Raw genomic sequence first — 26,458 nt, 5'->3', positions numbered from 1 at the left:
AAAAGTTTCACACCTAAAGCTCACATTACAGACATTGATGCACAGACGCGGATATGTTCTACATGTCTACAGTATAAAGAATGAATAAAGCAGTCTTATAAACTCGATTTCGCTTAAGCAACTTGAAATATAATATGCATGCACAATAAACTATTGTACAATTTATTTACATCACTCGACAGAAAGGTTTTTGCAGGTTTTAATAAAATGTAAATTAATAACAGTCATAATAAGCATATTTCCAGTACGCGCCTCAGGCTTGCACAGTATCGTCAACTAACTCATCAGAATCTTTGATAATCCTTGGCAAACTTCGCCATGGCTCATTCGGTTCTTGTTGAGTCCTCAGTAATCCTCTGCAAACTTCTTTTTGAGTTGGACGTGCTACTTCGGCTGTGCGTCCTGCGTCATCAACCCGGAACTAAAGTTCGATTCAGTTTGATTTGTGAACCGGCTCAACCGGTTACTTCCTGAGAACCGATTCGTTCAAGAACCGAACATCACTACTCTGGAATAAAGTTGTGGACAGGCACAAGTCAGGCGATGGATACAAAAACATTTCAAATGCTTTATCAATGCCTAGAAGCACAGTGAAGTATATTATTAAGAAGTGGAAGGTATTTGGTACAACACAGACGCTCCCTGGATCAGGACGTCACTCCAAACTGGATGAAAGAGCCAGGAGGAAACTGGTCAGAGAGGCGACCAAGAGGCCTACAGCAACTCTGAAGCAGTTGCAGGAATTTATGACAAAGAGTGGTAATTGTGCACATGTGACAACAATATCACAAATTCTTCACAAATGTGGCTTTTATGGAAAAAAGCCACTCCTGAAGATAGACCACATGCAGTCACGACTGAGCTTTGCCAAAACGCACCTTTAAGATTCTGAGGCAGATGAGACTAAAATTGAATTATTTGGCCTCAACACCGAATGATATGACAGGCGGACACCATCAAATTTAACTGAACTTGAGCAGTTCTGCAAAGAAGAGTGGGCAAATATTGCAAAGTCTAGATGTGCAAAGCTAGATGTGCAAAGGTGGTTCAACAAAATACTGATACAAGGGGGTGATCCTCTTTCCAACTTTCAATTTTTTTCTGACATGTTGATGTTATATCTTTCACTTGGATGTTATAAGATGCACTGAGTAAATACAGCTGGATAAAACAAAAACCGTGTCCGTCTTCATTTCAGGCTGCAAAGCAACAAAATGTGATTATTTCAAAAGGGGGTGATTCTTTTCTATACCCACTGTATATAGAATTATTCTTACCCCAGAAAATGGATTGACAGCGTATTGATTATGAAATCTGTCAATTTCTTATGTGACCGTTGTTTTTTTGTTTTTTTTTTACTTTAGCACAACCTGCTGAATATGGTGTGCTGCTCCCTGGTTAATAAGAGCTGTACCCCAGGCCAGAAGGACTGGGATAAGAAGAGGAGTGTGTGGGCCATTATTAAGGTTCTGGCCACAGAGATTACCACAGAAGACCCCGAGTTTCTCCTAAAGGTTGGTGTTTTTGTATGTGTGACTGTGAGTGTGTGTGGGTTATGTTGTCAGCTGTTAACATGTGGTTATGCATATTTGAATTGGTTTTAGGTTGCAGTCTATACTAGGCAGGAACTAAACATTCGTATCACAGCCAACTTCCTGCTGGCACTGGCGGCCCATCTGCCTGGTTCTAAGCCACACTTGAGAAGGTATTTTTGTGCTGCTGTACAGCTGCCATCTGACTGGCTGGAGGTGACAAGAATCTATAGCATAGTAAGTGTTAATATTAAATATCTTACTGCCCTTATTCCTACCATATTTATATTCTGGGTTTAGCATGGCAGATGTTCAAATAAGGATTTTATTTAGCTCTTTACTGTATTATTCTTGTTTTTCATGCTTTTTAAATGTTTTTGTGCAGTGTTTCAGTAAATCTTTACCCTCCTGCCTGAAAAAAGCCCTGGTGGATAAATTTAAACAGTTCACTGAATATCAGATGGCCAAATACAATACACGGAGGCATCGCTGCAAGCACAACAAGAAGCGTAAGAAAGGAGAGGTAATATGTCAAAAACTGATATTATTAGTAAATAATATCATAGATCAAAACATATACAGTGGGCTCCACAAGTCTGAGACCACTGAACATCCCTCTTTAAAAATGTGTTTTGTTTTAATAATAATAAAAAAAAATTAATATACTTTTAAAATTCTTAATGTTTATTTCAAGAGATTTTCAATCCCATATTTTCAGTGCTGCACACATCCTACCAACTACTATATAACTAACTACTATAATGAACACTCTTACTTGATTTTTTTTGTCTTTCCACATCACTTTTAAAATGCTTTTGTTTTCTATCCCTCTTCTTTCAGAAAATCTCTGCTGCACAGTGGAAAAAGTGGGGTGACCTTGTCAGAGTTGACATCTCCATTCTCAAAAAATATGTGAGCTTGGCTGTGTTTAGTTTGATCTGTTTGATATTACATAGCATTACAAATTACTATTGTACATCATGTCTTCTGAACATCTTATGATACAGTTCTGCATGTTATGATACAGTTGGAGAGCCAGAATCGGACTGCAAAGGATAAAAAACAGAGTGAATTCAGCCTCAAGAAAATGATAAAGCGTCTTCACATCAAAGAACCTGCAGAACATGTCATGGCCATTCTGGGAAAGAAGTTAGTCCTACAAACTGTCATATACATTTTAGTCGAAAATGTTTTATATTAACTGTATATTGCATAGTCCAGTCATGAGTATGTTTGTTATCTGTCTTTGCATGTAGATACCCGAGTGATCTGAAGGCCTTCTCTCGCAGTGGTCTTAGTGGGGTTTGGGAGAGAGAGAAAGCTGGAAAACGGATGAAACTTAAGCAGCCCGACACGTGGGAATGCAAACTAAGTCAGGAGGGAAACAAAGCTTCCACCTGGGAGAAACTCATCGGTGTGAATGAGGGACCTGCACTGTGTCCAAAATTGGCTTAATTCTTGAACATCTACTCATACTTAAGTATGTTTTTTGTGATTGCAGATGGAAAGTCTCTTCCTTTTATGGCAATGCTGAGGAATCTGAGGAACATGATCTCTGTGGGCATCAGTGAGAATCATCATACTAAGATCCTCAACAGACTGACCTCGAAGGTGAGCGTCTCTTAATTCAGTCTTTTGCATACTGAAACTTATGTAACATGATCAAGTAATTTACGGGTTTACTGTGTTTCATCTTACAGAATGCTGTAATCAAGAGCAGGCAGTTTCCTTTCCGTTTCCTGTCTGCTTATAAAGTCATTTTGGAGCTCAGTAAATTTGGTAAGTTTATGTATGGTGTATGGTACCTGGATCAACATGTTTGTCAACCAGTCAGATTTTAGGGTTAGGTTTTCAGGCTGATGTTGAGGCTTTAACAACAGTTTCAAGTTATAATTTCCTAAAAAAGGTCTGTAAAGGTTAGGGTTAGGACTATGTTTGTTTAACAGGAAAAATATACTGATCCAGACACTTGTCCTGCTTGGCAAAATCATACATGCATATATAATCTTACAGAAGACTTCTATTTCAAATAAATGCTGTTTAAAATATATTAAAGTGGAAAGCAGTTATTTTAAATTGTAATAATATTTCACAGTATTACTGATTTTACTGTATTTTTGATCAAATAAATGCAGCTCTGCTAAGCATGTTTTTTTTGTGTTTAATTTAAAAAAATCCTACAGACCCCAAACTTTTGGAATAGTAGTATACAATTAATTTAGTCCCTATGAAAGACACATTTATGGTATTTTAAAGATTTTGAGTGTTTTTTATCTACAAAACTTTGGATCTCATTGGATGTTGATGAATCCATATTAATTCCCACTGCATCTTCGATAGACATGTGCCTGAGGAAGTTTGAGTGATTTGTTCTCCCCCTTTCAGCTGGTGGGCCTGCGGTCAAGGTGCCAAGCTCCAGGGAGATCCTGCAAGGGGTCCTGAAGAAATTGCCTAAGAGCAAACGATTCCGACATTGCAACTGGGAAACAACACCGCGCAAGAGACTGAGGGTTACAATGAGTGTTCCCTTTGTCTACCGCATATTCAATGCCAAACGCAATCTCCTGAAAAAAGCAAAGTGTGTATTGCTGAAAATTTAGTTCAATATTAATACATAGTATGATCATTTTAGATTAAAATATATTAATAGAATAAATAATTTTAGTTCATTTTACCCCTGCATTGACATGTTTTTTTTTTTTGGTAATGTAATTTGTTAGTCAGAGGCTGTACACTCGGGAGCTTCTGAACAAGTACTGCTGTGCTTTGGAGAAAGCTTTGCAGATCTCCTGCAAGTACAACATCCCGCCTCTCCCTGGACGCACTCTTGTGATCTGTGATGCTGATAATTCAGAGGATCGGGACTGGAGTGGTGCTGATGATGTCTGCTTGCCCCCTGAAAGCACCGAAGATACTGACGAGAATAAACTCTCAGCATCGGTCAGATATCTTATTGTTGCAGTTATTAGCACAGTAGAGTTGTACTTTTATGTGTTTTTCAGAGTGACTGTGGATTTATATTTTCGTAAGATGTTGTATAAGTGATTACATTTAATTTGTTATAAAATTAGTCTTTTAGTATAAATGAAACGTATTGTGGACTATATGTACTGCAGGTACAGGAAGCTGCAATGCTTTTAAGCATGATGATCAACTACTGTAGCGAAGATTCCCAAGTCATGCTGTTTGGCGATGAAGGCCTCCAGGAGTTCAAGGTGAAGTCTGAAGTGCTTTTGGATAATGTGAGGCAAGCAATGAAGCAAGTGAAGGTAAGAATTTCCCTTTTATTGTGAATATACTCTCATAAATCAAACAGCCCTTTTTTCCCATTTTTTTTTTCTATTAAAAAAATACATTTACATTAAAATAAAACCCTTAAATAAAATGAAACAATAAAAAATGTATAATAAAACACTAATAAGTTGCAGCATTAAATGCTACAAGTAAATTTAAGCACCACAACGTTGTAATGTACAGTATAAAAATGAATATTCATTTTGAGATTCACTAAAGACAGTATTATTAAAGTATTAGTGTTTTCATCTAAATGCAAAAAGGGTGGAAATAAGCATACACAGTTACCTATCTAATATTGTACTATAATGCTGTTTGATGTTCTTCATAATGACATTATTTTTGGATGTTGTCACACGTTTCTTTGTTTAATCCTCACTTTCTCTATTCCCTTTTCTCTTAGGATTTGAATGACTATGATGTACAGCCTGAATGCATATCTTCCACAACATTCTTCACTAAGCTATCTGAAGAGAAGACAAAGGTGTGAGCCCCTTTTTCATTTATAGTTGTCCCAGGATACATTAAATTTATTTTGCACATGACATGTCTGTTAAAACGTCTCCCCCCCACAGCTGGATCGTATAGTTGTGTGTGAGAATGACTGCATCAACAGAGATTTAATTGTGGCTATCAATAACTATCGCCAAGATATCAACCGTGATGCTGTTGTGATACGTGTGCGGCTCGGAAACATGTATGTTTTGTGAAACTTGTTTCTTCGTTTGCCAAAATTGAAATTTTATGTCTTTTCATTAAAATGTCTGCTGCTTAGACCAGAAATGTGACCAAAATTGCTGTAGTTGTAAATAAATCTTGTATTGTTTATTTTGAACAGGAAAATGGATACTTTGAAATACAAACTGAACTCCAACACTGTAGAGCTTTGGGGGTTTAGCGAGCAGATACTAAAGTAAGATCTTTAGCTAAATCTTTAGCTGTTGTGCTCAATATACATTCTTTCTTGTGAAATACTTTAAGATGCTTTTCTCGTGAAAAAACATGCAGTTGTCAGTAAGAGCTAGTGTAGAATCTACCAAGTGCTCACAATATGCACTACCATTCAAAAAGCTAGGGTTGGTACGCTCACAAAGGCTACATTTTTTTTAAATAAAAATTAGTCAAAACAGTAATATTTTCACAATTTAAAATAACTTTTTAAAATGTGTTTTAAAATGTAATTTATTCCTCTGATGGCAAATCTGAATTTTCAGCAGCCATGGCTCCAGTCTTCAGTGTCACATGATCATTCAGAAATCATTCTAATATGCTGATTTGGTGCTCAAGAAACATTTCTTCTTCTTATTATTATTATTATCAATGTTAAGAACAGTGGTCCATAATATTTTTGTGAAAACTGATATTTTTGAGGTTTCTTTTATGAATAGAAAGTTCAAAAGAACAGCATTTATTTGAAATCTTTACCAAATACTTTACAATTACTTCAATACACAAAAATACAACTACTTCACTATCACATTTGCATCAACTTAATGCTTCCTTGTTGCATAAAAATATATCTTTGAATATCTTAAATATGTCACAAAACAACTTTTGAATACCGCAATGATAATAACATGCTTTTTGAATCATGAAGTTCCTAAACATTATTATTTTAAATATTTGTTATTTTAAACTTTAGTTGAGAAAGCAGCATTAGAATTGGTATGTTCATGTAAATTCATATAAACTGTCTAATTCAGGTAATTGTATAAATCTGTCATGTTAATATTGTTCATAGAATCCCCCATCTGGAATTTTTCTGTTTCTAACTACACTATTTATTGTTATATTAGTGCATATAATAGAAATTATTCAATACCTATTGAATATTCTATGGTCGTAGGTTTGTCTCAGAGAGAGGCTCCTCACGGATGCTGCAGCATGTGGAGCACATGGACAGAGTCTATAACATCCCGCAACCACAGGGGCGCAAAACTGAACCTGAGAGAGCGGCAGATGTAATCTCACTGCCGCCAACACTAAAGTTCAGGTATGACCATTAAAAAATCCATAAATCTCTAGTTTTAAAATGTTCATCAATCTCTTTATGTTGGGTGGCTGTGGTCCAACATATATTCCAATGGAGACCAGACAAGTCATTAGTATATTGGAAATTGAATGCTAAAAAAAACTTGTCTTCATCAATTCTCTTTCCTTACTTTTCATAGATGGAAGAGTGTCCGAGTGTTCATCTCTTCTACGTTCAGAGACATGCATGCGGAGAGGGATGTTCTTGTGCGTAGTGTGTTTCCCGAGCTCAGGAGACGAGCTGCGCCACACTATCTCTACATGCAGGAAGTGGAGCTGCGCTGGGGCGTTACCGAGGAGGAGTCTAACCGTGCTGTGGAGCTCTGTCTGTCTGAGGTCTGTCGCAGCCAGCTGCTGCTCGGAATTCTGGGGGAGAGATATGGCCTAGTGCCGCCACGCCCCACCCTACCTGAACTTCCTCAATACAGCTGGGTAATTACATTTATTTGTCTTATAGATGCTTTTATCAAAAGTGTGATAAAGGTGATGAGTCACGTACAATCTTGCTGCACAACATTAAGTTTAATGTTTACCAGAGTAAAATTTGACCAGAAAATTGCAAGCTAAATAAGAGAAGCAAAATAAAAAGTACACTACTTTTCAGAAGTTTGGGGCTAGGACATTTTTTTTTTTTGAAAGACATTAATACTTTAAGCAAGAATGCATTAAATTGATCTAAATTGCCAGTAAAGATATTTATAACATATAACTGCTTTTTAAAAACTTTTACGCAACAAAGATTCTCGAAAAAAAAGATCATGAAAATATTAAGCAGCACAACTTTCAACATTTTCAACATTTCCAAAATTGAGAATAAGTGTTTCTTGATACAGGATATTTAATGTCCCGTTGATCCTTGTCCTAAAGTTTAAGTTTCATGAATTGTTTTCATGCATCACTCTGCCAGCTGAACTCTGCGTCTAATGGGTTATCCATCACTGAAATGGAGATTCGACAGTTTCAAGCTCTGTATCCAGACACTGCCCAGAGCCGCATGTTCTTCTACTTCAGATCACCTCGTCTTGCCAGGTATACATTTATTTATTATTTGTCTGCTGACTGGATTCATTTCATAGTTGACAGACGGCAACCTAGAAATGAACTAATGGAAAACACAATATCAACTGCAAGCTAATGTTTCTGAAACTCTGTGATTTACTGGAGATACAGTATTTAATATAATCTACATTTTGTGCATTTGTATGTTTAGTTCAGTGCCAGTGGCATGGAGGACAGACTTTGTGGCAGAATCCAAAGAAGCTGAAGCTAAAATTAACAGCCTGAAAACATGGATCCGGAACAGCGACTTCAAAGTGACAGAAAAGTGAGTTCAGTACATTTGTTTTGCCAGCACTGTGAGTATTTATGTATTTATTTTTGCACTGCTTTATATTCTCTTAGCTATCCCTGTGAATGGGGTGGGGTGGTGGATGGAAAGCCCTATCTGAAATGCCTAGAGGACTTTGGGAGGGCGGCGCTGGAGAATATCTGGGAAGCCATACAGCAGCTCTTTGTGGAGGTCAGACTATAATCAAAACGCATGAAATTAACGGTTTTCATACGTTTCACGTTTTGGGGGCCACTCAGTAATCGTTTGAAACATCAATACATCAATTAAAAGATAAATCAATTAAAAAAGAGTAAGGATGATGTGGATAAATAGATATGAGTCTAACAGCGTCTTAAATATCTGACAGACAGCAGATTAAGTCTCGGATTCTGCTCCAATTGGAAAATCATACGTAGGGCAGTTGATGATAGAAAAGGCAAATATGCAATTACCAATCACTTCAAAATCTATTTTTTTATCAATGTTTGTAAAAAATTATTTTTGGATTTAAAATAGTTTATTCTGTTCATATCAGTGAAATCAAAATTAACACTGTTTGCACATTTGATAACTTGTTTGGTTAACCTTTTTTTCGAAATACCCTTATACACCCCCACCTACTTTTTTTTTTTTTTTAACATTTATTAATTAGTGGAGTTTCCTCCTCACCAAAATTTTTGTTCTTGTTTTGTAGGAGACAGATGAAGATGTGGCCTCAGAGATTGAGGAACAAGAAGTGCATCAGCATGCCCAACAACGACAGTTTCATGGCAGGGCAAAGCTTATTTCAATGGCAACAGAAAAAGTTCAAGAATGTCAGCAAAAAGGAGGAATTCTGATGGTTGAGGGAAATCCTGGAGAGGGCAAAACTGTGTTCATGGTAACTGTACATTGTTTAAATAACCATCGTTCTTCGTGTATTAATGCCAGTGTATGATCAGCTAGGAAAAGAACACTGAAGTTAATCTGACTATCTCTCTGTATCTTCTGTTTTATTAAGGCTGCCCTGGCCCAGGCACTCAAAACCTCTGTCAAAAACAAGAAAGCCCCTCTTTGTGATGTCATATCCTACTCCACAGATGCTAGCCAGTCGGCTTGCAGTATTGAGCAGCTTCTTCGCTGTCTTGTTCAATGGCTGAGGAAAAGAAAAGACGATGTGGAGCTGCCTCCAAACACATCTTATAAGTAAGGAAGGATCTGATGTAACATGTATTGTAATTTCAGCAAATACGTTTCATAATTATTCTCTTGTTGCACTACAGAGAGTTGTTGTCTGAATTCCACTTGAACTTGAATGACCTGAACAAAAAGAAGCCACTGGCATTGCTTGTTGATGGGGCGGACCGTGTCCATGACGGTCGAGGTCAAAGGCTGTCAGAATGGATCCCACAGCACATCCCTAAAGTAAGAGAGAGGAACATGCACACACAAACACACATGCACACTTACTGTAAATAAGTGGAGTTAAAATGATTGAACCTTCTCATCAACCAGTCACTTTTCGTTGTCCTCTCAGGGTGTCTGTTTGGTTCTGAGTGTTACTTCAGAATCATCCCTACAAAACATTATTAGCAAAAGGAAAAGTACTGTGTCATTTCCACTGGGGCAATTATCTTTACCTGACAAGAAGGAGATTGTGCAGAAACAGCTTGTAGAGTTTGGAAAGAAACTGAGTGATTCTGCTTTCAATAACCAGGTGAACTTCCCTTTTGCTCTTGGAGTAATATAAGAAAAAATTGAGACCTCTTTTTGAATATTTAGTGAATTTATTGTTGTGTTTCCCCTGTAGCTTCAGACACTGCTGATGAAGAAAGGCTCCGTGAGTCCACTCTACCTCCATTTGGCTTGTGAGGAGCTTAGGAATTATGCCTCCTTTGAGAAGGTAAATAATTGTTAAAGAATACACTTTTTAAAATGTATTTTAAGTGATCCACATAATGTTATTTTGCAAAAGAAGTGTGAAGTTGAACATAATATTGATGATGAAATCTGTCGTTTAGATGAAGGACAGCCTCCAGTCTCTTCCTCAGTCCCTTGGTGAGCTGGTGCAGCACAGTCTGCTGAGGCTGCAGAATGAATATTGCAGAGCAGGACTGGGATGGGCATTAGCTACTCTTGCCATCAGCTCCACTGGTACAAGACATAGTATTTATTGCTCTGCAAGAACTAATTTAATTTGATGCTGTATTATAATGTTTTGTTAATTCTTTAAATTTGGCTCTACAGGGCTCCAGGGTGGGCCTATTGTTTTGCATATTGCATACTGCTTTTTTTTGTTTTTTTTAAATAAACAAATTAATAAATATAATGCGTTGAATATTTGAAGGAATCTGCACACAGAATCCAAAAGCTTTTTAAATTATATTTTATTATTTTTTTATTTTGTTACATTTTTTCATTTGTTTTGAATCTTAAATCTAATGTATTAAAAATAAATATTCCTCTAATCACTGATCTGTTTCTTTCACAGGGCTGCGGGAGAGTTCTCTTTACACTATACTGAACATGTGCAATGATTTAAACTCCAGAGGTGGGCTGGTGACATGGCAGGAAATTCTCCATGTAGCAAGGCATCCAGAGAGCCGTGTTCCCATGGCAATATTCTCTCAGCTGGCACGAACTTTGCACAGGTACAGCTCAAAAAATGGTGGAATATACAGACATAAGAAGTCACTGCTGTTTTTGACAAGAAATAAAAACATACAGAACTACCAAATTTTGCTTTAAGTTGATTGCATCATATAATAATTGCTGTTAATAGTGTTCATTGTCTGTTTGATTATGTCTTTAATTGATTTTTCCGTACATTTCTGCCATATGTACATTAACTGACAGTCACCACTGATAAGCTACCACTAAATATTGTAGAAACTTAATTTGCTGTAAAGTTGCTTTGCAACGATTTGTATCGTGAAAAGCACTATACAAATAAACTTGAATTGAATTGAATTGAAATATTTTTTTCTGTTGTTCTTGCAGCGTAATTGGACCGTCCCATGGTCAGGGTTCAGATGACCTCCTGATTTTGACCCATCCGGAGGTGATGTCAGCCTTTGAACATCTGTACCTGTCTACTGAAGAGAGTAGAACCAGAAGTCATCTGATAATTGCAGGTAAAACAAGATACATGTAAATCATGATGCATTTTATGTGTTTTATTTGGGGTGCATTTTTTATTTATTTATATTTTTTTTTTTTTTTTTTTTTTTTTTTTTGGTGAAGGAAATAAATATTTTTCTGCAGCAAGCATGCATTAAATTGAAACTTTTATATTGTTACAAAAGATTATTATTTGAAATTTTTCATTTTTATTTCCATTGTCCTCATTTGTAAGTCGCTTTGGATAAAAGCGTCTACTAAATGTAATGTAATATAAATGAAATAACTGCTGTTCTTTTCAAACTTTCTATTTATCAAAGAATCCTGTTTCTTGGGCACCAAATCAGCATATTAGAATAATTTCTGAAGGATCAGTTGACATTGAAGATTACATCGAATAAATTACATTTTAACTATATAAAATAGAAAACAGTTATTTTACATTTTAATAATATTTCACAATATTTTTACTGTATTTTTGATCAAATAAATGCAGCCTTGGTGAGCATAAGAGCCTTCTTCCAAAAAATCTTACCGACCCCAAACGTTTGAAAGGTAATGAATGTTTTTATATATATGTATATAAATATTTATTTCTATACAACATTTTTTTTCCCAGCTCACCTTTGGGTGCAGTCAAATCCTCAGGGGAAGGACACATTTCTTCACTCTGATGCTGATATTCTGTCTCAACTCCCTGCCCACCTGGTCAGTGTCCTCCTACTCTCTTCTTTGACCTTTCAACTTCAGTGACCAATGTGAGGTTACAAAACTCATAATAGATGTCTGTTCTCTCTCTTTGCTCAGATGGGCAGTAATCAGTGGGAGCCTTTGTGTTTTCTGCTGTCCAGTTACTACTTCCTCTATGCTAATGTGCGGCATGGACTTCTTCACCAACTTCTGGAGACCTACATTTTGTTTGGTAAGACAACACTAAAGCTTCTGATTTTTTGTCCTTTTTCTTCATAGATCACAGGTTATCATATTTATTGTTTTTCCTTTTATCCATTTAGCCCAAAAATATGAGACCCATCAGCTGCAATCCAAAAGATCAACAGGTATTTTACTTTTCTATTGTTGTATGTTTATAAAAACCCAACTACTTGAAAAAGGACTCAAAATAGATGTAATATATGAGTGGGAATGTGTACTGAAATTACAAATGACAATTTCTGTGGTAAACCTATACAAAATTCATGTTTGTTTTTCAGATAACATGAAGGATTGTGAAGACAGCCTGAGTTTTCTGAAGCGCCACAGCCTTCTTTTCTCCCAGTGGCCTGCTCTCTTTGTACAAACAGCTCTTAATGAACCTTGTGACAGCTCTGCCCATTTGTGGGCGGAAAGCATGACAAGAAATGGAGGAGTGCATGCTGTAAAATGGCTAAACTGCGCAGATGCAGCACAAAAAGAAGCCAGGTACTAATATTGGTCCTTTATCAATAGCATATTATTCTCATATTCCGAGTTTAAACAGTCAGTTATATGTCCAGATTAATAGTTTGTGGTTTAGGGGCTGACCTGCAAAATGTTTAATTTAGATTTTGTTTTAGATTTAATTTAATAATATAGTTTCAGACTTCTTGGACATCACTATGAACAAAGATTGTTTATCTATAATTTTTTTATGTGTTTTAATATTGTTTTTTCTGCTCAGTGAGCTGGTTTCCACCTTCCACGCTGAGCCGAGTTGTGTAGAGGTGAGTCCTGATGGAAAACTTGTAGCAGTGGGGACCGTAGAGGGAACACTTCACTTCTTGCATACAGAGACTGGACAGGTAACAGTTCTTAACCAAGATAATCATTAATTTTGTTATGATTTTCAGCATTAAGATACTTCAGTGGACATTGCAGTTGGCTTTTTTTATTTATTTTTTAATTTATTTTTTGCAAACAGCAAGTGAAGTCATTGATGAGCAGTGGTGATGGCATTTCCGGATGTGTCTTCCTTGGGGAGGAGCTTCTGGCAACAACCTCATTTGATGGGCAGGTGGAGGTGTGGGATGTTGCGAGTGGTTGCAGGTAATTTTTTTTTTTTCTGACACAAATGCACAATTTACTTACTAAAAAAATTAATAACAAATGACTAACCTGTGAAAAATACTTTGTCACTTTAAGAACTGCCCACATGTATGCCCACTCCAACAAGATTACAGGATGTGGTGTCAGTCCAGACAAAAAACTCTTTGCTACCGTCTCACTAGACTTAAACTTGAAGGTAAAACCAAGAAAAAATTAATTTTAAACCTAAACTACTTGTGGTGTTGTGCTGTTTTGAAGTGTTCATCATTTATGTGGCCGTACTCAGGTGTGGTCAGCACAGAAGAGCACAGAGGTGGCCTCTCTCATGAATCCCTCCCCCCTGAACTGTGTGAACTTTGACCTTGAGGGTCAGCTCGTGGCAGTGGGATGCTGGGATGGAGCCGTTCGTTTGTGGAACTGGCTTGAACAGAAAAACATTATGGTGAGGAATGACTCCAAAGACTCCAAAGAGTTATTATGCCTTATATACTAAAACTTATAATTTCCCTCCCAACTCTCTCTTCTATTTAGACTCTGTTAGGTCATCAGAGTTCAGTGCGGAGTCTGTCTTTCTCTCCCTGCTCCTCTATGTTGTGCTCAGGCTGTCTGTCAGGAGAAGTGAGGCTCTGGTCAGTGACATCAGCTGCTTGTGTGGGCAGTTATCATGCTCACCGTGGCTCCACGCAGTCACTAAACTTCCTGCAGGGAGGAAGCCTCTTGATGAGTGCTGGACATGACAGTGTGGTGAGGAATATGATCTGACAGTCTTCATTTTCAGTTGCTCTGCCATGCATTCTAAAATGCTCGGTATTGATTGAGTACTTTTTTGTTGTCTAGGTTCATGTATGGTCTGGTGGTCTTGGGCAAACTGTTGCTGTGCTGGGAGAAGAAAAGGTACTTTCATGTTCTTACGTTAGAATTGCTATTTATTTTAGTATTTTTACTGCTTATACTATTAAACCAACTATAGCACACTTTAAACTGCAAAGACCGCTCTGATTTGCTTCATTTTTGCAGAACCAAAGCTTAAGCTTTCTTGAAACATCAACACATTGTTTTGTCGCCTTGCAAGGACTGATATTTCTTTCAGAAAGTCCAAATAATTTTAGTTGAGCACCTTTAAGGATGACGTTAATTAATAATTATTATTTGCAGATACCATTGTTGCAACAGCAAAAGCGCAGCAGACATGGAAATGAAGATGACGCTAATGCTCTGTGTGTGGCTGTAGCCAGTGGATACGCTGCTGTGGGTTACCATGGAAATGGTATCAAAATGTTCAATTTGAAATCAGGTATATACACATTTACATCCAACATGCCATCATGACATCCTGTTTCAAGATATACTCAGGGCTCACATCCTCAAACTACTTCTTAATCAGTAATTATAGAGCAGGAGCAGAACTCATCCGTAAATGCTTTGTGCTGTAGGAGAGAAGGTTTGGTCCAGTGAGGACCTCCAGGTCTCCATGCTCTGCCTCATGTGGATGGAGGCCAAAGGGACAGAGATGCTACTGTCTGGGGGCATGGACCACAATCTCAGGGTCTGGGAAAGGCAAGGAGAAAATCCGGAAAACCTTGTGTTGATAGGATCTTTTGGTGTACAGAAGGGACCTATTCTCTCCCTGGCTCAAAACTCCACCTGTGTGGCTTCTGCGTCTGGTAAGTGTACACAAAATATCCACATTGGATATTTAAATATTTAGTTTTTGCATACTCTTTTCAACCAATTTTTACATTTAGATTAACTTTGCCATCATCTAAAGGCCGAGGTATATTTCTTTTTTTTTTCCCGCGTCTTGCACACAAACGTGTCTGCACAGCTTTTAAAGTGAGCATGCACGCAGTACCACCTGGTGGACTCGCTCTGTCTGAACATTTACAGTACCTCGCATCTGCACTGTTGTACGCACACCGTTCGCACAGATATCCGTGGACACTCCTAATAACAAAAATGATGTCACTTGGACAGTACGCTGACAATCGCGGAATCAAGACAGCTGAAGTATACTTTGGACTAAACACTCACTTGAAGTTAATCTTTAAAAACAGTAATTTATCTGAGCAAATCTCAGAGTGAATATCTATTTTCTTATTGTACATTGTTACCATTTTTAAAACAATGGATTTGAGGTTTTAGAGGTTTTATTTTAAATATTTTAAAGATTTTTTTAAATATATAAAACCACCTAAATGCATACATTTATTTTATTTTTTATTTATTTTAATTTTTGTATTGAAAATGTCATTTTGTTTTAGATGACTTCACTATTGCTCTGTGGTTGAAGAATACATTGACTTCTAAGCCCTGGATTGACCCTAAAGTGATGTGTATTCTGAGAGGTCACATTGGAGGGGTCACATGCCTTGCCTTCAGTCCTAATGGGAAAGAGTTGCTGTCAGGAGGGAAAGATCAGGTACTTGCTCCACTCACCATATATTACTGGAAGAAAGGGAAGAAAATACACAATTTCTGTCACACTCAAATTCGTCACAATCTCATCCAATAGGCTTTGATGATATGGAAGGTAAACACTTCTCCTCCAGTTCTTTCGCAATCCATTTCCAATTGCCATGGAGACTGGATTATGGGATGTGCCTGGACATCATCTGCTGTGGTGAGAAAGCCATTTACCAAGTGCTCTTTAGTTCATTTCGTGAACACCTAACTCTGTGTCTGTAACCGAATACAAAATTTCTCTTTCACCTCAGCTTAGCTGCTCTAGTGACTGTAAACTGCGGATGTGGGATATCCAGACAGGATGTTTGCTGAGAGAAATCCTCTCTAGTTCATCTTTGAACACATTGTGCTGTTGGGTAAGACAGTTGCGCCATGTTGCAAAGACATCAAAGTGGAACCTGTTTATATTGATGTACTTTTTAATGTCTTTAGGAGGATCATGTAATGGCAGGCTCTACAGACGGACTGCTGATGGTTTGGAAGTGGGAATCAGGCGTAGAAATCGCAAGGATTCAGGCCCACAAGTCACGTCTCCATCATTGCACTGTCGTCTTTCAGCCAGGTTCAGTGACTAATACACACATGTACACACAAATAGCTGCCTGATATATAAATATAGATATGTATCTTGCTTACACAGAAAAAAAAATTCTTAGCAAAACAATTCTTTTGCGCACAGATCTGGAAAAAAATGTAAAACCGGAAGACTTGCTGGTAGCTTCAGCATCAGAAGATGGAACTGTTAAACTCTGGCATCCGCTGAAGGTAACCAACTAAATGTGTTGCATTAATAGTTTAATGTTTAATGACATACTTTAAAAACAAAAAAGAATTGGGAAAATCAGATATTTTAAATAATCCTCAGAGATTAATTCTAGGGATGCATAATATATTGATTCCATACTGGTCATCAGTCGTTATTTATGGAAGCTTGTTTTAGGTAATTGCGACTTTATCTGATAATTTGGATTTTTTTCTTTTTTTTCTTCAGTCAAAAGTCTGATCTTAACATTTTGCAATTTTGACATATTTTTCTTAAAATTGGGAAAAAGTCTGAATTGTGAGATAAAGTCATAATTAATTAATTACCTTCCATAGAAAGGCTTACATAGATATTCGATATTTAATCATTTAAATAATTCCCATATTTTTATGTACATCCAGATGATCTTTGCAGTCATTAAATGCTCACTTAAAGTTAATCTTTAAAAAAACACTAATTTAATAACAAATTTTAACAGGAATATCAATTTTCATACTGTACATTATAATGTTGTGATGCCTAAGTTCACTTCTAAAATTTAAAGGTGTTTTATTTTTAGTTTGTTTAGACAATATAGAATAGAATTTTAATATCTGCCATTTGTTGTTATTGGCCGTAAAATGAAAATAATTCTCAGTAATTCCTAATTTATTCTCAAAAATGTTGTTTTCATAGGTACAGCATCATAATACTCTGCATGGTCACAGTGCAGAAATCCAAGCTCTAGTGAGCAAAGATGCCAGACTGCCGGAGTTTCTCACTGTCTCAGCTGATCGTTCCCTCAGGTCATGGAACGTCACCACAGCAATGGGTAAGACAAAATGGTCAAAAAAGCAGAATCTAAATTGATGCAAAAATCGCAACATTTGTTTTTTGTGAAACTACAGCAGCACATTCAAAATTAGCATTTGATTGGTATTAATAACTTAAAACCTTTTTTTATATATACATTCATCCACAGAAACTCCTCGCTGCCAGAAGGGCAGTGTCAGATCTGTGTGCTTCCTGGGTACTGATGAACTCATGGTGTGTGGCTATGATGCAGGCAGATTAGAGATATGGCATCAGAATTCAGTGGTTTACTGGAAGAAGGTAATCATGGGTTGGGAACTGACATTATTATTTGTTGTTCAGTTAGTAAATATACAGTGTGAGCGCTCTTTACCCTCTTTCAGTTGGAAATGTCAGTGAATGGCTCTGTGTGTGTTGTTTGAAGGTCAGTGATGGTGTCCTACATACAGTCACTGGGATGCTGGATGATAAGCTGGCGGTGGGTTGCAGCGACTGCTCTGTATGTATCTGGAAGCTTGAGCGGGACTCCAAGAAGTGCATTGTGGGGTAATGACTTTTAACCCTTTTCACTTCCATTTTGAAGTTCTGCAAACATGTTGCCAAAATATATATTATTATTTAATAAATACACATAATAATATTATTTGTTTTTTCATAATAATATTTTATTTTTTGGATCACTTTAAGTTAATCTAAAAAATCTTCAATAATTTAACAAATTTCAATCTCAAATCTCAAAATATCAAATTTTTAATACTGTCATAATGTTCTGAATTTACTTTACATTTCACTCAAATTTAAAATGATTTTTTGTAGTGTTTTAAATTTAAACAGGTTTTTATTATCTGCCAATAATAGGTTATTATTTTATTTTGTTCCAGGCTCGATAAGGTGTCTTCATTCAAAGTAGAGCCTCCTGTGAGCTTTTTGTTCTACTGTGGCAGTCTGTTTGGAGTATGTATGGATGGAAAAGTCATTAATATGATCTCTACTAATGACCGCATCAAAGAAGATTATGCGTAAATAAACACCACATTTTTTTATACATGTAAAAACTGTCCTGTGCTCCTCTGTTAAGTATTTTTCCAAGGAAGGTGGCACAGTGCATAGTGAATAATAACATTCCTTCACTGTGTAATAAAAAGTGAATGTACAGTACGTGTGTTTTATTGTAGCTGGGCAAACAAGGTACGTCCTCTCGGAGTGATGGCGAATGATAACAAGAGCTTTTGGCTGTTGGGACAGAAAAAGGGCATACTGTACCTTGGCCTCATTGTAAGTTAAAAATCTGTCATTATCGTGTGATATTGAAATTATCAGTGAAAACTAATAATCTGAAATTATTTGTCTTTCAGTTGTCTCTGTATCCGAGTGGCTCTCACTTCATAACCTTTTGTGAAGATGCAGTGGGTAAGAGGCTAGAGGACTTAGAGACAGAGGAGGAGGAGAAGCAGCAGGAGGAGAAGCAGCAGGAGGAGGAGAAGCAGCAGGAGGAGGAGAAGCAGCAGGAGGAGGAGAAGCAGCAGGAGGAGGAGCAGCAGCAGGAGGAGGAGCAGCAGCAGCAGCAACAGGAGAAGGAGGAAGAGCAGCAGCAGCAGAAGAAGCTGAGTGAGGAACAGCAGAGGGAGAGGCAAGCTGCAATCCAGAGAGCGGCACAGATCAGCACCTGGATCACAGCTGCAGCAGTGCAGAACGGTACACCTGTTTTAATGTAATGATCAGGGTTTGTGTGGGTGTTTACAACATACAAACAACAACAACAAAAAATTACAGCTTTTGTAGGGGAAAAAGCTCATTTATTTATAAAATGTAATACATATTTTCCACTTCCATGATACATTTTAAATACTACTTTTTGTCATGAAAACTTTTGACATTTGACTTCTTTATTTTAAGTGCATTAAAGTAGAGACCTGCGCTGGACGGATTTTTCAGTCCAGCTCCCGCAAGATTCTGTCCCGCGCCCGCCCGCTCACGCAGAAAAATATCTTATCTGGTCCTGCTCCCGCCCGCGACATTCATGTTTTGTCCCGCTCCCGCCCGCAAAAGCCCACATAAAAGTAATCTATATAGATTTTTTCAGTACATCGAAGAAATTTACATTAAATGGTTCTATAACATCTCCTAAGCTCCACAATATCCCAGCATAAATGCTCTCGATAAAATATTTGTTATTTAGGCTAAGCATCAACATTCACAAACCACCACAGCACTTGGCTGCTGCGTGCATGGTTTGGCATGTCAGAATGCGAGCAGCGCTTCCTTTATTATCACTAAAAGCTGACATCTCAGTTCATCGCTATCTCATAAAGCTCTGTTATAATACAACGAACATATGCACAATGAATCTTTCACAATGTCTACACTTCATGTGTTAAAATGAGAGATTCGTGAGCACGCAATTTCAGCACTGCGGTGAGTAGATTCTAACTTAATCACCTCTGATTGGCCATTGCGTTCCAGAAATCAACAGCTGAGTCTGTGATTGGCTACATTGTAACCCTTTAAACACGTGTTATAAATAGAAACTATGCCTAGCTTGCGCATGTCAATCATTTTAATGTTAATATTAGTTGTTCTTTTTTACTTTTGTGCAACAGATAAATAACAATTTATATGTTTTAGACATTTTATGTTTAGATAATTTCTATTTTGCGGGAGTCCCACGAATCATTTTATTCTCCCGCATCCCGCACACACACGAGTCTCTTCCCGCCCGCACCCGCACTCGCCCATCAAGAGTTGTCTCTGTCCCGCAGAAATATCTTATCTGGTCCCGCGACATTCATGTTTTGTCCTGCTCCCGCCCCGCAAAAGCCCACATAAAAGTAATCTATATAGATTTTTTCAGTACATCGAAGAAATTTACATTAAATGGTTCTATAACATCTCCTAAGCTCCACAATATCCCAGCATAAATGCTCTCGATAAAATATTTGTTATTTAGGCTAAGCATCAACATTCACAAACCACCACAGCACTTGGCTGCTGCGTGCATGGACATTTTATGTTTAGATAATTTCTATTTTGCGGGAGTCCCGCAAATGATTTTATTCTCCCGCATCTCGCACACACACGAGTCTCTACATTAAAGCTGATACATATATAATTTGAAAAAACAATTAATTCTTATTTTGTGAAAAAAAAAAAAAACTGCACATGATGGATTTTTTATATTGAGCTCAGCATCATCAAATTAGGTAATATTATGCCTTTTTTTGCAAATCAGCAGATTTATTTTTTTTCAAGATGCAGGACTGTGTAATTTATAAAAAAACACTGCAATATTCCATAAAAAAAGAGAATTGTCTATTTTGATTGCAGGGTGGCTTTAACACTACCAAAAAAAAAACTTGACAATGATCCACAAACCTCTAGTCGTCATTATGTAACTATTCATGACTGATGCACACTGCGATTTGGTTGTTTTTAAGTCATGTTGTTTTTTTTCTACAGACTTTTTTGTGTGCGGTGATTGTAAAGGGAACATGTGGTTCAACCAGCCTCCTAATCTGTCCACCTGGACTCAAAGAAAACCGGCAAGTATTTTTAAATTCGCTCATAGACATAATTATCATATATCAATCATGCAGTCATGCATTGCTGATAAATTGTGTGTCTGACTGGTCTGTAGGCACACATAGACAAAGTGAGTGTACTGCGGCTTACCGAGAGCCTCATCATCTCAGCGTCTTATGACAGAACCGTCAAACTGTGGGACAGACGCACTAAGAAACAGGTATTTTTATTCTTGCTTTTATGCACTGTATTTATACCAGGGTTTATTCCAATTCTTTTGTGTTTCTCACTCATTTTCTATATTTCACAGGTGGGCATGTTTGTGTGTGGAGGCCCTGTCAAGGTGCTGGAGGTGAACCCATGTGACCCCAAGGAATTTGTTTGCGCTGATACGCAGGGCCAGCTGTACTTCCTGTCTTGGAAAGGTTGATTTTCTAATCATCAGTCAAAGGACACAGTCACAGTCGTAATGTCTCATCGTTTGTTTTTTTCCATTGGTTGTAATGTTGCATACTGCACATTTTCATTTTATTTTTCTTTGGTTAAAAGCATCTGCTAAATGACTAAATGTAATTTTACATGCATGAAGCATTTTGCACTAATGATACTGTTGCCTTAAAGCCATGATATGAAGAATATTTGATTTGATTTTATAAATTTGGCAACCACTTGATTATATATTCAGATGCATTAAGTAAATTGATTTTTTTAAAGGATTGTACATCCTTTATGTATGAAAAGCTTTTTTGGTGAATAAACGGTCAGCAAGTTCACATGAGGAAAAGATGTCCACTGAATGTGCTGTGATGGTGTTCTCCATTGTCAAAAATCCATTGTCCAGGATAGAGATTCACCTAAACTTTATCCCCTCCTTCTAGCACCAGATATACTCCATTTGAAGAGCTGATAAAACCACTTGCTTTGGTGTCCATGTGTAGAAATGATATGCTGGCCATTTTTAAATAGGCCTGCGGTAACAGCTCTCTCTAGACTCCCAAAAGCCTTGGAGAAGACCCTGAAAGCATACGCTCCCCTCACAGGTGCTGTAAAGATTACTGTAACAGACAGTGGTTAATTAGATACATTCAAATGAGAGCGTTACAGAAAATTCCACAGATACATTCACACTATATGAATTAATTCACCTGTGTTTGGATCATAGGCCTTTCCAGTATTGAGGAAGACATATCTGTAAATCAGAGTGTGTAAACCATTACGAAATGGTCCAATGCTTTGTGGTCTGAAAGAGGTCAACAGAGAGGCTGAGAAAGCCACTTTAGGAACTAAAACATATTATAAATTAGATTACAAATGATCTCATTATATTTACACTATCATTCAAAAGTTTGGGGTTGGTAAGAATATATTTCTGCGTGTAGTTTTTCCTCTGCATGTCCCCCTTTCTCTCGTCTCTCTGTATAGCTGTAATTGTTCACGATTAGTGCTATTAATGAGGAGCTATCTGACTTGAGTGGTTGCTGTGGTATTTAAGCATCCCAGACTATAAACACGCACCTCCCTGCTCTCATGGGAGTGACAGCAGGGACTCGAGGGATCATTTTCGATCGGATCCCTGTTATTTATTACGAGTATTTTCTTCATTTAGTTTAAACTTATTCGTAACATCCATCCTAGATTAAAAAAATATATTGGGCAAATATGTAAAATTTCTGTATCTCTAGAAGTGGGTCACTGGACACCAAATTTGAATACTGGATTCAGTAGTAGTTCCTGTTTTCTTGTATAATACACATCCAAACTTGTTCATGCACAATTTTAGTCTCTTAAATTTCCACTTTGGATTTTTAAACCATAATGCTGCGTTCACACCAAACGCGAATAGAGCGTCTGGCGCGAATGATTTCAATGTTAAGTCAATGTAAAGACGCGTTTACGCGCGTCTGGAGGTCTCGCGGCTATATATATATATATATATATATAAGGACTTCAAACACTACTCTGTCGGCTGCCATGCTACTGCTCCCTCTGCCGAGAAGTGTGCCATGAAGACATCCCTCACCCGGACTGCCTCTCTGGAGGAGTAGTTTGCTGCAACCCGACCCAGACCTGGCAGCGGCTCCTCTCCAGCTTGTCCCGCGCCCCTCACAGCAGGTGCCTCTCTCCCCTCCGAACACCTCATGAAGTTGTGGAGAACACATGTCGCCTTCACACACTTCTCCGCAACTTCAGGGTGGACCTCGATGAGCCGCCGGTACATCCTCCACTGTGAGGAGAGGATGCCAAAGGCGTTCTCCACCACCAGCCGGGCTCTGGAGAGACGGTAATTGAAGACACGCCTCTCTGGAGGAAGGGTGCGTCCAGGGAAGGGCCGCATGAGGTTCCTCCGCAGCGGGAACGCCTCATCAGCGACGAAGACATGGGGCTGGGGTCCTCTTTCTTCAGCACCAGGTAGAGGCTGGTCAGGAGGCAGATGAAGTGTGCCAGCCCGGAGAGCCTGTCCAAAGGCGGAGTTCGCCAGAATCCCACCGTCACTGGTCCTGCCGTACCCCCCAACATCGATCACCCGGAAGCGATACTTCGCATCCACAACTGCAAGGAGAACGATGGAGAAGGTTCCCTTGTAATTGTGGAACTGGGATCCTGAGTTGGGGGGTGCCTTCATCACCACATGCTTCCCATCCACCGCTCCACAGCACAGAGGGAAGTTCCACCGCTCCTGGAATCCCTCTGCGATGGACCTCCAGTCATCAGTGGTGGGCACAGCCATGTAGTCCTCCACAAGGCAGTCCCAGATGGCAGTCACTACCTGGGGGACGATCTGGCACACCGTGGAGACACCAACCCTGTAGCTGGACGCTATGGTCCTGAATGAGTCCCCAGTGGCAAGAAACCTAGAAAACATTGTTATAAATATTATTATAATGTTATTATAATAATATATTATTATTATAATATTATTATAAGTACACTGCAATAGTACCACTTTATTGAATTTAAAGGAAGCCTAAATCACAAATTAACAAGGATTAAACCGTGACTGAAAAACCAGGTCTAAACCAGGACAAAAGTAGGACTCAACCAGGTCTAAACCACGATTATTCCGGAACAAAATCAGGTCTAAATAAAACTAAATCAGGACTTAAAATACAAAGACCTACTGAGTATCACTAGAAAGAGCACCAACAGTAGTATCCGTACTTTGAGAAACATTGATAGCATAGCGTATTTTAGCATACTGTATTTAATATATATAATATACTGCATTTAAAATACATACACATTTACTAACCGAAGACAGATGGACAGGCGCTCCGCAGCTGGGATAGAGCGCCTGTAGTTGGTGTCCTGGAGGGTGATCCTCGCTCCGACGCGGGACAACAGGTCATCAAATTGGGCGCGAGACAGGCGGAAGTACCGCTGAAATCGGCCGTCATCCAGGCGCAGCTCCTGGAGCAAATGATGAAACTCGCCAAACTGGGAACGCCTCCGGAGGGTCTGGTGGACCCAAGTACGGCGACGCTGACCCCTACGCCGCTGTTCTGCTCTCCAGAGCAAATACAAAGCGGTAACTCTCTCGATGAATGCTCGATCAACATCAGCCATCTTGCAAACAGACAACCGCCTAGCACTTGCCCCTCCCACAAGAAGCGGATTTCGCCTCGGACGCGCGTCAATTTCGCTTCAAACGCTTGTTTTTTACGCGCGTCTATTTCGCTCTAGACGCGCGAATGCATTCAAAATGTTCAAGCGGCAAACTAGACGCGGTAGACGCGAATTTGACGCCCTATTCGCGTTTGGTGTGAACGCAGCTTAACAGTTTATAATTTTAATATCTTGTGGACCTGGAGGTCCCCTTTCCCCCTTTTCTCCAACTGGCCCAGGTGGTCCCGCTTTACCTGGTGGTCCCTGTACATTCACTCCTGTAAGGTAGGAGCAAAATGTTAGGCAATAATGTAGGAGGGAAATATTCAACTACCTCAGCCTCCCTCACTTTATTCATTACTCTCTCTCTCTCACACACACTCTCACACACACACACACACACACACACCTGGCTCTCCCTTCTGGTCCCTTTCATCTCTGCCAGGCAGACCGTTTTGTCTAGGAGTGCCAGGAACTTCACCATATGCAGGACAGTTCAGGTTCTGAGGTTCTGCTCCATCCAACAGCTGCAGTGCAAACTTAAAGCAACACCATGTAACTTTTGCTTACGGTTCCCTCATGTGGTTGATAAGCGCAATTGTATGTTACCAGTGTCGTAAACACTGTCGCTGTATAAGCTTGCCTGTGGGCAGCGCAATACACGTGAATTTGTTGACTAAGCTGACAGAACCGCAAATGGAGAAACCTCGTTTGGAAACCATGTCCACCGACCAGGTAAAGTAGCCGGTGTTACACTGTTCTACAAATTTCATTACATAATTTTATTTATTGTTACTCCAGAATTTAAAACTACAATAACAAAAAGAACAGTAGTATGTTTGCCTAGATTTTTTTGTTGTTGCTGGCATAGTTCGTATGTGGATAAAGTCCAGTCTTATGCATTTTCAATGATCTTCATAGTTTACATCAACAGAGTATATTGACAACGTGGCTAAACATTTTTACTGTCTCGTGAACAATGAGACTTGTCATTCTGATGGCACTGATAATGTTCATTGACGAATACTTTTCAGAGATGAACTAAGGTTATCTTGTTACATTAGGAGGAGGACGTACTGACGACGTTGTGAGTTGGTAATGGGATGGTAATGGAATTACGTGAATATGACGTCGTGGTTACATTGTCTTTTGGTAAGTCATGAAATTACCAAAATGTACGAATACATTACATAACCGTTACGTGGTAGCTGGGTTAATATTAACTTCTTGTTTATTGAACTGTTGTATAAAATCAATATCACATTTGTGTTTTTTGCGAAAAATATGGCACTCTGATCACTATTGATCAACTATATGAAATTATATAAATATATATACATTTTCTGCCCCCATATCTTGAATTTTGGGAGCATTCTAAATGCATTTTATTACACTGAATCATGCAGTGAAAGAACACACTCTAAATGAGAGCGCTGTACATTCACTCCCCCCACCTACAATCCCTGCCGGTACGAGACTCAAACCCGCAACCTTTGGGTTGCGAGTCCGACTCTCTAACCATTAGGCCACGACTTCCCATCACTAGTTTACATAGTTTACATCACTGACAGAGTACAGTGTTATATTGACAACGTGGCTAAACATTTTTACTGTCTCGTGAACAATGAGACTTGTCATTCTGATGGCACTGATAATGTTCATTGACGAATACTTTTCAGAGATGAACTAAGGTTATCTTGTTACATTAGGAGGAGGACGTACTGACGACGTTGTGAGTTGGTAATGGGATGGTAATGGAATTACGTGAATATGACGTCGTGGTTACATTGTCTTTTGGTAAGTCATGAAATTACCAAAATGTACGAATACATTACATAACCGTTACGTGGTAGCTGGGTTAATATTAACTTCTTGTTTATTGAACTGTTGTATAAAATCAATATCACATTTGTGTTTTTTGCGAAAAATATGGCACTCTGATCACTATTGATCAACTATATGAAATTATATAAATATATATACATTTTCTGCCCCCACATCTTGAATTTT

The 26,458-nt window shown here is 38.3% G+C and overlaps 3 protein-coding genes and 1 long non-coding RNA gene across 8 annotated transcripts in view; 2 read left to right on the top strand and 2 right to left on the bottom strand.

Annotated features, from left to right (window-relative positions):
- tep1 (telomerase-associated protein 1) overlaps positions 1 to 21,373 on the top strand; it is a 32,107-nt gene extending 10,734 nt beyond the window's left edge. For all 3 annotated transcript variants that reach the window (XM_016448300.1, XM_016448302.1, XM_016448301.1), the window contains exons 4-56: positions 1,365 to 1,514; positions 1,605 to 1,769; positions 1,918 to 2,055; positions 2,373 to 2,444; positions 2,560 to 2,681; positions 2,789 to 2,946; positions 3,034 to 3,143; positions 3,233 to 3,311; positions 3,918 to 4,110; positions 4,253 to 4,472; positions 4,649 to 4,801; positions 5,230 to 5,310; positions 5,402 to 5,523; positions 5,665 to 5,739; positions 6,673 to 6,819; positions 6,998 to 7,289; positions 7,765 to 7,886; positions 8,068 to 8,181; positions 8,259 to 8,376; positions 8,882 to 9,067; positions 9,188 to 9,372; positions 9,450 to 9,591; positions 9,704 to 9,883; positions 9,977 to 10,069; positions 10,188 to 10,320; positions 10,658 to 10,817; positions 11,167 to 11,300; positions 11,906 to 11,994; positions 12,094 to 12,208; positions 12,300 to 12,344; positions 12,498 to 12,705; positions 12,944 to 13,064; positions 13,184 to 13,308; positions 13,405 to 13,504; positions 13,595 to 13,750; positions 13,840 to 14,052; positions 14,146 to 14,202; positions 14,464 to 14,602; positions 14,742 to 14,972; positions 15,570 to 15,727; positions 15,821 to 15,928; positions 16,023 to 16,127; positions 16,204 to 16,333; positions 16,451 to 16,536; positions 17,210 to 17,345; positions 17,496 to 17,626; positions 17,751 to 17,872; positions 18,208 to 18,345; positions 18,502 to 18,601; positions 18,682 to 19,021; positions 20,783 to 20,865; positions 20,961 to 21,065; positions 21,156 to 21,373. In XM_016448300.1, the coding sequence (XP_016303786.1) occupies positions 1,365 to 1,514; positions 1,605 to 1,769; positions 1,918 to 2,055; positions 2,373 to 2,444; positions 2,560 to 2,681; positions 2,789 to 2,946; positions 3,034 to 3,143; positions 3,233 to 3,311; positions 3,918 to 4,110; positions 4,253 to 4,472; positions 4,649 to 4,801; positions 5,230 to 5,310; positions 5,402 to 5,523; positions 5,665 to 5,739; positions 6,673 to 6,819; positions 6,998 to 7,289; positions 7,765 to 7,886; positions 8,068 to 8,181; positions 8,259 to 8,376; positions 8,882 to 9,067; positions 9,188 to 9,372; positions 9,450 to 9,591; positions 9,704 to 9,883; positions 9,977 to 10,069; positions 10,188 to 10,320; positions 10,658 to 10,817; positions 11,167 to 11,300; positions 11,906 to 11,994; positions 12,094 to 12,208; positions 12,300 to 12,344; positions 12,498 to 12,705; positions 12,944 to 13,064; positions 13,184 to 13,308; positions 13,405 to 13,504; positions 13,595 to 13,750; positions 13,840 to 14,052; positions 14,146 to 14,202; positions 14,464 to 14,602; positions 14,742 to 14,972; positions 15,570 to 15,727; positions 15,821 to 15,928; positions 16,023 to 16,127; positions 16,204 to 16,333; positions 16,451 to 16,536; positions 17,210 to 17,345; positions 17,496 to 17,626; positions 17,751 to 17,872; positions 18,208 to 18,345; positions 18,502 to 18,601; positions 18,682 to 19,021; positions 20,783 to 20,865; positions 20,961 to 21,065; positions 21,156 to 21,275 (7,305 nt within the window). In that variant the 3' untranslated portion in view covers positions 21,276 to 21,373. The remainder of the gene's footprint in view (positions 1 to 1,364; positions 1,515 to 1,604; positions 1,770 to 1,917; positions 2,056 to 2,372; positions 2,445 to 2,559; positions 2,682 to 2,788; positions 2,947 to 3,033; positions 3,144 to 3,232; positions 3,312 to 3,917; positions 4,111 to 4,252; positions 4,473 to 4,648; positions 4,802 to 5,229; positions 5,311 to 5,401; positions 5,524 to 5,664; positions 5,740 to 6,672; positions 6,820 to 6,997; positions 7,290 to 7,764; positions 7,887 to 8,067; positions 8,182 to 8,258; positions 8,377 to 8,881; positions 9,068 to 9,187; positions 9,373 to 9,449; positions 9,592 to 9,703; positions 9,884 to 9,976; positions 10,070 to 10,187; positions 10,321 to 10,657; positions 10,818 to 11,166; positions 11,301 to 11,905; positions 11,995 to 12,093; positions 12,209 to 12,299; positions 12,345 to 12,497; positions 12,706 to 12,943; positions 13,065 to 13,183; positions 13,309 to 13,404; positions 13,505 to 13,594; positions 13,751 to 13,839; positions 14,053 to 14,145; positions 14,203 to 14,463; positions 14,603 to 14,741; positions 14,973 to 15,569; positions 15,728 to 15,820; positions 15,929 to 16,022; positions 16,128 to 16,203; positions 16,334 to 16,450; positions 16,537 to 17,209; positions 17,346 to 17,495; positions 17,627 to 17,750; positions 17,873 to 18,207; positions 18,346 to 18,501; positions 18,602 to 18,681; positions 19,022 to 20,782; positions 20,866 to 20,960; positions 21,066 to 21,155) is intronic.
- Positions 21,374 to 21,460: 87 nt separating this feature from the next.
- On the bottom strand, positions 21,461 to 22,757 carry LOC107659389 (uncharacterized). The gene is made up of 2 exons (XR_001630903.1): positions 21,991 to 22,757; positions 21,461 to 21,900 (listed from the first exon to the last, which is right to left on the bottom strand). It is a non-coding gene; the product is annotated as an uncharacterized LOC107659389 (long non-coding RNA).
- Positions 22,758 to 22,768: 11 nt separating this feature from the next.
- Positions 22,769 to 24,751, bottom strand: LOC107659388 (uncharacterized). Of its 2 annotated transcripts, none has more exons than XM_016448307.1 (2): positions 24,084 to 24,751; positions 22,769 to 23,697 (listed from the first exon to the last, which is right to left on the bottom strand). In XM_016448307.1, exons 1-2 carry the CDS (start codon positions 24,407 to 24,409, stop codon positions 22,800 to 22,802), a joined length of 1,224 nt encoding a protein of 407 aa, XP_016303793.1. In that variant the 5' UTR covers positions 24,410 to 24,751; the 3' UTR covers positions 22,769 to 22,799. The 2 variants fall into 2 exon arrangements, with proteins under 2 accessions (XP_016303793.1, XP_016303794.1); XM_016448308.1 differs by having other exon boundaries at positions 24,096 to 24,751.
- A 144-nt stretch (positions 24,752 to 24,895) lies between these two features.
- Positions 24,896 to 26,458, top strand: part of LOC107659387 (apolipoprotein L6-like) — a 19,586-nt gene continuing 18,023 nt past the window's right edge. The window contains exons 1-2 of one of the 2 annotated variants that reach the window (XM_016448304.1): positions 24,896 to 25,183; positions 25,483 to 25,600. In XM_016448304.1, coding sequence (XP_016303790.1) covers positions 25,574 to 25,600 — 27 coding nt within the window. In that variant the 5' untranslated portion in view covers positions 24,896 to 25,183; positions 25,483 to 25,573. The remainder of the gene's footprint in view (positions 25,184 to 25,482; positions 25,601 to 26,458) is intronic. The other variant, XM_016448303.1, reaches the window with a different exon arrangement.

This window comes from Sinocyclocheilus anshuiensis, unplaced genomic scaffold, assembly GCF_001515605.1.
Source record: "Sinocyclocheilus anshuiensis isolate Anshui unplaced genomic scaffold, SAMN03320099.WGS_v1.1 scaffold940, whole genome shotgun sequence".
NCBI classification, from domain to species: Eukaryota; Metazoa; Chordata; class Actinopteri; order Cypriniformes; family Cyprinidae; genus Sinocyclocheilus; species Sinocyclocheilus anshuiensis.
This window is presented reverse-complemented; position numbering and strand designations above follow the sequence as displayed.